We start from the raw sequence: 9493 nt of genomic DNA, 5'->3' as shown, positions 1-9493 counted from the left end.
TCAAGTTTTTCCAGCAAAAGGTGTAGCCATTCCATAATTGAATGCATTTGGCCAATGCCATAAATCACTCCTTTGCAATGGGACAATGCATGAATATGTGCAGGTCATCCTCAACATCATTGCATCTATGGCATTTCCCATCCCCAATATTCAGTCTGAGGGCTTTAAGTTGAGTCCAAATAGCTCTGAGCATAATCAACCAGGCCACGCAAGCTTTTTTAGGTTCCACATATTTATTCCATAACTTTCCAAACAGAAAATACCACTGTGCTCTATTCGGAAGAACACCCCATCTCTTGGTTAGAGTGCAATGGATAGGAGTAGTCCCATGTTTGGGGGGGGATGGGGAACATACTCTTTTGGCTCTTCCACTCGAATGCTTTGTGTAAAGGCCTATCTTTGATAGATAGAAGCCAAGTGTCTGAGTGGTTCCATAAATTGATTATTACCCCAATAAGGTCTAATTCTACATAGGAAACATCATAGTATCTGATCAAATCAGCTATGGATATCCAAGTATTGTTGTCTCTGTCCCAGATATTCCACTAGCTGCATATGCCTATCCTGTGCATCCTCAGAGCCCTCTCAGCCTGGGCATTATCAATTGGGGGAAGGGGAATGCTTGGCCACCAGATGGAATCTCTCCCATGTATACCCCAAGTGTAACTAGGTTTCTCAAATATGATAAGGTCAGTCTTAACAGCATTCCACGCCAACCAGAGCGACGAGACCAATTGGTTGCCAACATGTTTCACTAGGAATTTGCTTGCCATGATTGTGAGTGGGAGGAGGTTCTTCCACTTAGGGAATTGTTTGAGTTGAAATTGTTCAAGATTTCTAGTGATCAGCCACACCCAGTCTTCAGAGGGGTGGAGAAAGCTTCTCAACACCCATTTGGCTGCTGCCAGTCTATTAGCTAGGTTGGACACATCTTTGATACCAAGGCCCCCTTTACCAATTTCCAAACAGCACCATTCCCACCTGACTTTAGGGATTTTTCTAATCCAAGGGTCTCCTCCCCATAGATAGTTCCTGCCTAACCTTATGAGTTGCAAATAAATCATATTCATGAGGTCTCCAGCAGAACTGAGAAAGTAGATGACAGAAGGGATAATGAAGTGGTTGATTACCATCTTCCTGCCACCCACCCAAGTTAAGATGCATTTTCTACCATTTGGCCAGTTTCCCTTCAACCTTATTTAACACCCATTGCCATCTCTGCTTAAGGGTGACCTTGAAACCTATAGGAATGCCCAACAGTCTGAAGATCACTCCATCTTCCAAGGAATTGCAACTAGCTTGGGACAGCCAATCAGGAGGCTTTTCAATGAGAGTCATGATACCTGTTTTCTTGTGATTAATAACAGATCCTGAGGCCCTGCAATAAATGTCCAAACACTCCCAAAAGCACCTTATACTTTTTCTCATTATTAGCAACCATAGCATTTGTATTATCAGCAAAATTTGGGTGCATAACTGCTTATTGTTGAGAAGAGTAATGCCATTCATTTCCCCTTTGTCCATCCTATCTTTAATCAGCTAGTTCAGCCCCATCTGTAGCAATAGCACAGAGGAGGGTGCTAAAGAGCAACCTTGTCTGATAGATTTAGTTAGGGAGAATGCATTAGAGAGCACTCCATTGACATTTACCCTAGCAGTGGCATTGCCAAAAAGAGTACTCACCATCTGAATGAAATGCTAACCTGTACCCATATGTTTAAGGGATTCCAATACATAATGACAACTGAGCCTATCATAGGCTTTATCAAAATCAATTTTGAAGAAGATGTAATCCTGTTTAGGTTCTTCTACATACTCTATGCCCTCCCATAGAGTGATAATGGCATCCAGAATGTATCTTCCTTTGATGAATCCCTTCTGCTCCTATCTCATCCAGTTCTTCAGCTGACTAGATAGCCTCAAAGCTAAGGCCTTGGCAAATATTTCATATGCACAGTTTAACATGGTTATGGGCCTCCAATTGCTCAAATCTTGCTTCTCACCTTTCTTGTGGATCAATTTTATCCATCCCTCATTGATTGAAAGGGGAAGAGCCCCAAAAGATACAACCTCTTGCCACACAGCTAGTAAGGGAGACAACAAGATATCCTTGAATGTCTTGTAGAATTCACAGGGCATGCCATCAACGCCTGGGCTTTTCCTCACCTTCAGACAATCTATAGCCTTACCAATCTCCTCTTTGGAGATATTGTTTTCTAGTGATTTAGATATGATATCAAGAATAGTTGGTTTCCTAGCCTACCCTATGAGGGCAATGCATTTGAGTTGGAACTCTGTCACCCCTCCCCCATTGGTAAAGATGTTAAAGTGTTTGAAGACCCTTGTTCTATTCCCTTCCTCAGAGGAGTTACACGGGTTATTGGGATCATGCAAGGTAGGAATTGCATCCTTACATTGTTTGACTTTCAGCATTTTGAACATCTCAGGAGTAGGTAGGTCAGCTTTCCCAGCCCACCAATCTCTAAAGAATAGGAGGGCCTACTTCTGGGATAACTCCTCCTCTCTCCTAATTTCAGCCCTTGTACTGAGGACAACTTTTTGAACTGCAAGGTCCTCCTTGTATCTTCCAACTCCCTTAGTTTCAGATAAAGCAAGTCTCTTTTGTTTTTCCTGATTCTGGTTACCTCTTTCCTGATGCATATCAACAAGGATTGGGTAGATTTGATGCCCAAACTCCAGGACTTACAGGAGTGAGACCACAACTGAAGAATTCAATCGAGATTCTTTTGACTTCCTCTTGCACAATAATGCATTTTAAATAGGGCTGGATCCGTGTGGAACCATTGATTAGAAACCTTTTTGTCATGGTTGTCCATCACTAATATAATGGGATAATGATCTGAGAGGCAGTAGAAACATCAAATCTGCATTCACATCTGATGAAGCAGTTACCCAAGGTCTTGCTACTATACCCTATGTCCAATCTAACTTTCCTGAATTCCCCATGGGCATAGTTCTGCCACGTGTAGTCACCAATATTCCCTACATCACATAACCCAAAATGTTCAGTAATAATGAGCTGCCATGCTTGGAGATCAGGCCCTTTTATGACTTGTCCCAAGCCTCTAAACCTGTCATTTCTAGATTCCACCATATTGAAATCCCCCATTATGATGATAGGTTCGGGAACATTTCTCAAGGTACCCCAGGTTCTGATTCTGATTGCATGAGCACCTCTAGTATAGATACCAATGAAGGAGAAGGTAGTCATTTCAAAGGCAACCCACTGATCATACGTATCAATCCTCACATCCTTAAGTTCATTCTGATGGTCCACATGCATACCCACCACAGCCACTCCTCCAAATCCTTGACATTGGGCTGTGTAGATCCAAATGTGTTCTTTAGATATGCTGTGCAGCCTTTTTTCAAGCTCATCCCCACTAACTTTGACTTCAGTTAGAGCTATGAAGTTAAATCTACCTTGTTTCCTTAGCCATTGTTTCACTAGCTAAACTTTTGAAAGGTCAATCATATTAACATTCAGAGTGGTGCATCTCATTTACCTTTTTTCTAAGTGTCGACCTTTTTAGGTCCCACTTTGGAGGCAGCTTGAGGTGTGGTGGATCCAACCTGAGCATGCATTCTTTTTAATTCTTTAACTATCTCCATTTCTTTGGGGATACCATTTTATGTATCAGACAGAGACTGACCAGCCTTGTCTTGCTCTTCTCCCATCATTCCGGCCATAGTTGAGTGAGTAGGGAGCAACTAGTCATGATCCATTTGGTTAGTTTCGGCCAGAATTCTGGATCTATCCAGAGGAGTGGATTGTATGAACTCTTGGGAGTTTACAGAGTCTTCTGGGTCCGAGATGCTATCTAGCAAGGCAAAGGAGTTAGCAAAAGCCCTCTGGTTACCCAACCTATTCTGTCTAAAGGTCTTCCTCCTGTTGGGGATGGTAAACTTTTCTCCCTTGTTTTTTGAAGTAGAGGGAGCTTGGGGAGGGAGCACAGTCTGACTATTACTTACTCCAGCAGGCTGAACTTTGTTGCTAGTTGGTGGATGGACAAGGGAACTGATGGCACTCAAATTGGGGTATTTGGTAAGACACTCTCTGATCACATGCCCTTGCTTTCCACAGTGGAAGCAAGCATTGGGCAGGTGTTTGTACAAAATGCTCTACCGAATGTTATAGTCACCGCAATTGATTTCAATCTCATCTATTAGGGGCCTATCTAGATCCACTTCCACTAGGACTTGAGGATGCCAGACCGAGTTGTATTCGTTTTTCGGCCTCATGCCTAGAACTCTCCCTATGGGGGAAACAATTTTTTTGAGCCAAGAGTATAAGTAAAATGGAAGGTTGGGTAGTTCTGCCCAAACAAGACAAGCTGAAGGCTTTGGACCTTGAGGGTTAAAGTTTTTGGACCAACTGAAGATGCAGAATGGGATGTTTCTGTACCTCCATTGCCCTGACCCCAGTACCTTTAGAGCAATATTTGGAACATGTAATACCCATTTGGGAGAGCTTGGATGATGTCTACCTCAATACCTATGGATAACCAATTGTCTTTGACCCAGCTCCTGAGGAAATTTACGAGAGGCCAAGGACTGAACAACAAACCTACTAGGCATCTAGCTGTGTAATCCTTTTCCATAGACTGAACCAGATCTGGTGGAAGACAAACTAAGAGGTTTAATGGAAGAAGGATTACTTGACAGGGCCACTGCCTTTGCTAGAGATTCCTTGTTGGTCTGCGCGTCTTCTTCTAATTGCTTCTGCAGTAACAAATTTAATTCTTCAACTCGGGCTCTCGATTCTTCCAATTGTTTTTTGGTGTCCAAGAAGTCTTCCAACACCTGATCGTATTCCATCATCACTTCCCAATTCACATCCATGGCAGGGGGCCACTGAGGGAACTGTTGGAACCCTGTGGTTTGTGTATTCTTGACCAGGGGCGAGATCAGAGCAGCCCCAGAGCTGGTACTAGTGCCCTGCGCTCTGAGAAAAGTGGGGGTTTCCCTCCACTCGGTAACCATGTACCCGAGAGAGGGGGGGGTCGATGGCAAGCGAGGGGAATGTCGAGGCCAGCCACCAGCCGTCGAGGCCAGCCACCAGCCGCAGCCGCTGGGCAGCAGAAACAGAGGCAGCAGATGAGAACCCTAGTGGGTAGAGGCATGCAAGGAGCTCTCTTCAGTTTGCATGCTGGTTGTTCTTCAAATTTGGAAGTTTTAAGCTACAACCCACCATTTTCCTAAGACAAGCCAGACGACACATCATTGTACAACACAATTTAATATTAGTAGTCATACACTAACGTGGAATTAATGTAATCCTGACATATACTTACGTGGAATTAAATTAAGGTAATGTGCTAACGTTAAATCAGTTTAATGACAGTGGCAGTAAATTAATGCACACCAAACAAAATCGTGAATATGCACACCAAACAAAAAAAAAAACAAACTTAATAAACTGCATCATTAAATAACCCGAAGAGGTTTTGCTTGTGCTTTTGTAAAAAAAACCTCAAAATGAGAGAGACTTGACATATATCCACAGTTTTTAAGAGAATAAAGAAAAGTCTCCATCCTGCTCCTGCTGGCACACAAGCTACAGCTTGCACGTTAATAACGACACTTTCCTGAAGTGGCAACTCATGGATGATGCCATGGCCCATAACCACCCAGGAAAGTGGAGTCCAGTAGAGTTCTTGACAGGGGGGTGTGCGTACCCACAAACAAATTTGAGGAAAGAATGAATACTTCATTGTGAACAAGCAGGAGACCAGCAACATGTAGGCCTCCCAACACTCATACAGCTGCCACCACCGCCGCAAATTGTCACCATTCCTCTCATCTTTAACTTCCATAATCACATGTTGAACTCTTAACACTGGTCAATTGCAAGCTCTCAATGCTCTTTCAATACCAGAAGGCATCAAAATGCTTACACAAGACCAGCCATCACCATCAACATAGTTGTCTCATCATTAGATGGCATTATTGAACTGCATATGCTGTCATCGTTAGATCTGTTGATGAAGGAAAGGTGAGCTTAGTGGGCTTCACAGGGGAAAAATCAAGGAAGTAGCTCTTGTCCAAAAAGCTCTTTTCCTCAACTATCATACCTTTCTCCCCCTTTCCCTCAACATTCATAACTTTTGCCCCTTTGCGACTGAAGCCTCCCCACTCATGCAGCAAGGATTGAATCCCTGAGTGCTTGAAGGAAGTGGCAAGGTCAAGGGCGGTGTGGCCGCTGTAGGTGCTAGCGTTCACAGGAGCACCACGCTTTAGCAGAAGCTTGACAATGTCCTTGTTGCCAGCTTCGCTGGCACAATGGAGTGGAGTGTAACCTGCATCATCTCCGCATTCCAATTCAGCACCTGCTTCAAGGAGGGCACGGACAATGGCCATGTGACCTTTGAAAGCAGCCCTGTGGAGGGCAGTCCACCCATGTTCATCCTCTCCATCAAGCACAGCCCCTTTTCTCAAGCTTTGTTTTACATCTACAACCTTCCCTTTGCGAGAAGCTCTCCATAAGTCATCTCCTAGGATGAGCTCATCAAGAAGAACAAGACCTCGTTGCCCTTGCTCCCTCGCCAGGTCCCCAGGGGTTTTCCCTTTTTTGTTCTTCAGCTCTATGCATGCCCCGTGTCTAAGAAGGATCTCCATAGCCTTGCCATCTCCCCTTGCTGTCGCCCTATGTAGAGGCACATCCCCATCCCCTCCCCCTCTTGCATTTACTTTTGCTCCCTTTTGCAGGAGCATTTCCAGGCAGTCATGCCTCCCTGCATCCACAGCCATGTGCACCACAGTCTTACCATCCTCTGCCAATGCATTCACATCTGCCCCATTCTCCACCAAAAGCCTCACAACATCTACACGCCCTGCCATCACTGCCTTATGCAAGGCTGTCCATCCCAACGATGTCCTTGCATCAACTTTTGCACCCCTTGCCAAAAGCAGCTCCACAATCAGTGCCTCTCCTCTCAAAGCGGCCTCCTGCAAAGCGGTTAGCCCTGAATTGTTCTTCACCTCTAAATCTGCCCTGAACTCAAGCAACAATTGAACCAGATCCGGCCTCCCACTTGCCACTGCAATATGCATAGATGTATGCCCTTGATCGTCTTTTGAATCCACAAGCGTGGCATCAAACTCTAGCACCTCCCTGATATCCTCCATGCATCCATCTTCTACTAATTTCCTAAGAATTCCACCACCAATGAAAAAGACCTTCATGCCATGGTCAGAAAACACCTGTTTTCGCTTCGCAGTGAACCAGTCCAAAGAGATTGAACTGTTATCTGCTCCTCCTGGAACAACAACACTTTTGACAAGAAACTTGTCCTCACTGTATGGAACAGATGCTGGGAGCACCATTTGAGGACTAAGAGTAATCTCCACAACAGCAACTCCAAGAGGAGAGATGATGCCATGTGCGGGCTTGATGGTGTATCGTTTAGGGGCACTAGGCCGCACTTCAAAGGCGACCGGCATAGTGTACATGACATTCTTAAGACGGATGGTGGCATGAGATCTCTCTCCTACTTCAAGCTTTAGGATGAGATCCTTGGGCTCAATGGTGAGGAGCCTGTCCATGGAGTTTTATTGATGATCAAGAAACCTGCTATGTCGGTCAAAATCCGCAGATGATATAGTCAGAGACGTACAATATTCATCCTGTAGAGAGACATGGTGTTGTCCTAAACTGTGACAGGGCGATGATGTATCATGTGCTGGGTCATGATAGAGCACTCTTTCTCTAAGCATCTGCTTCTGTGGGAGTGTTCAACCCCTAAACTCCTGCACAGTAATAGACTATAACAAGGGGGGAAAGCGATTTCTGCCCTAATCTTCTGTTTGAGCTCCTTCTAATGAGCTGAAGAAGGAGAAACAGGAAAGAGAGTTCTAGTGATAAGTTTGATGATGGGGGGGGACAGGCAGTGATGGGGGCGAGAAGCGCGATGGCGGAGAGGGCGGCAAGAAGCTTTGGAAGAGGAGAGCCAGGCGGTGTAAACGTGGCCGAGGTTCTTGGCTTCCCTAGGCTCCAAGTGGCCATACACCCTTTTTCCTAGGTTTTGTCAGCAGAAAAAGCTCACTTTGCTTACGCCCCGCCCTCCTTCGAATTCACACCCATATGGAAATCCAAGGGTTTTAAGGGACATCAGTGCTTACATAACCAGGTTTTTTGTAGTGTAGGCAAATCGCCCTTGTTTGGGATTCAACATTGCCTCTGGCATTTAGTGTCTGAGTTAATCCTAGCGTTGCCTTTACTTTTAAAGGTTGAAAAAAATGTGGTTGAAAAAAAACATTTTTTTCAAGCACTTTTAAGGGTGTTTGTAGGCTCTCATGCGTCCGCGCGGGGTGGGGAAATCATTGGATGGGAGAGATTCCGTGTCCATGAAAATGAAGGGTGGGTGGGCGGACGGGAGGGGGGGATCTCTCCCTTTTTGTCAAGATTCTTCCACCTTTTTCTGCCATTTCTTAGATATGTGTGTAAAGCACCTAAGTTAACTCCTACATTTGGGAAGTACATGCCACGCGGCCAACACCAAATAAGACCATAGACTGAGTTCTCCGTTTGCTTTTCACATTGCCTTGATTCTAAGAGAAATGTCACCAGTGCAGATCCTCTGTTGAGGATGGTAAACATGCCTTTTAGGATTGCCTTGCAATCAGAGGAACCTGGTCAAAGATCTCTAAATGGACTGAGAAGAATTTGGGCATTCAAACATCCTGGGGGGATTGGATTCTGGGTAAATGGGCTTTTTATAGAGAACCTAGTGGGAACCAGACCCACAGTGAAGATATGGTCTAAGAAGGGGGGTATGTTGGAGAATCAGTCTCCTAGAGGTTGCACTATTGAAGCAATGATGGAGAATCAGTCTCCTAGAGGTTGCACTATTGAAGCAATGATGGAGGCATGTATCTTGCTGGGCTATTAGATATCTTGGGAGCATTCTAGTTTCTTGAAGAAGGAGGAGAGATGGGATTTTCTTTGTAATATTTTAAATGAAGTGAAAAGTGATGTGTAGAGGTATGTAGGGCAGTATAGTTTTTTTTTTACTTCGCTATATTTCAAAATACTTGGACTCTTTTTTTAAAGTTTATATATAATTATTATTGATCCCAAAAAAAATGTCACCAGTGACATTTTTGTATCCAGCCTACAAGAATGTGCGGCCCAATAACATGAAGTGGTGGAAAATCTCATATCTTTATTTTATTTTCAACTAGGCACCTAGAAAATACTCCATCTATTATGTGAGCCATCTTTTCTTTGTTTTTTATTTTTTAATATGTATGCGGGCACCCATTGAAGACGAGAATCTTTTAAATCAATCACCATTATATTCCCCCCATTGAAGATGGGAACCTTTCTAGTCAATCACCATCATATGATCATGAGACACGAACCATGAATGATGAAGATTCATGACATGAAAGTGTCATACCCATGTCCAAATCCATGCAGATCATCCCATGTTCTGAGGAGGAAAAGGACTTCCCTATGTGAATAGATTAA

At 44.1% G+C, this 9493-nt stretch overlaps 1 protein-coding gene across 1 annotated transcript; it reads right to left on the bottom strand.

Annotated features, from left to right (window-relative positions):
- Window positions 1-5416: 5416 nt before the first annotated feature.
- LOC147619812 (protein VAPYRIN-like) lies at window positions 5417-8091 on the bottom strand. Its single transcript, XM_086825651.1, has one exon. It carries the CDS (start codon window positions 7564-7566, stop codon window positions 5968-5970), a length of 1599 nt encoding a protein of 532 aa, XP_086681777.1. The 5' UTR covers window positions 7567-8091; the 3' UTR covers window positions 5417-5967.
- Window positions 8092-9493: the final 1402 nt, after the last annotated feature.

Source organism: Cibotium barometz, chromosome 32 (assembly GCF_041138505.1).
Source record: "Cibotium barometz isolate CiBa-2024 chromosome 32, ASM4113850v1, whole genome shotgun sequence".
In the NCBI taxonomy this organism is placed as follows: domain Eukaryota; kingdom Viridiplantae; phylum Streptophyta; class Polypodiopsida; order Cyatheales; family Cibotiaceae; genus Cibotium; species Cibotium barometz.
This window is presented reverse-complemented; position numbering and strand designations above follow the sequence as displayed.

Coding starts and splice junctions, on each gene's coding strand:
- LOC147619812 (XM_086825651.1), bottom strand. CDS start 7,566: ATGGACAGGCTCCTCACCATTGAGCCCAAGGATCTCATCCTAAAGCTT.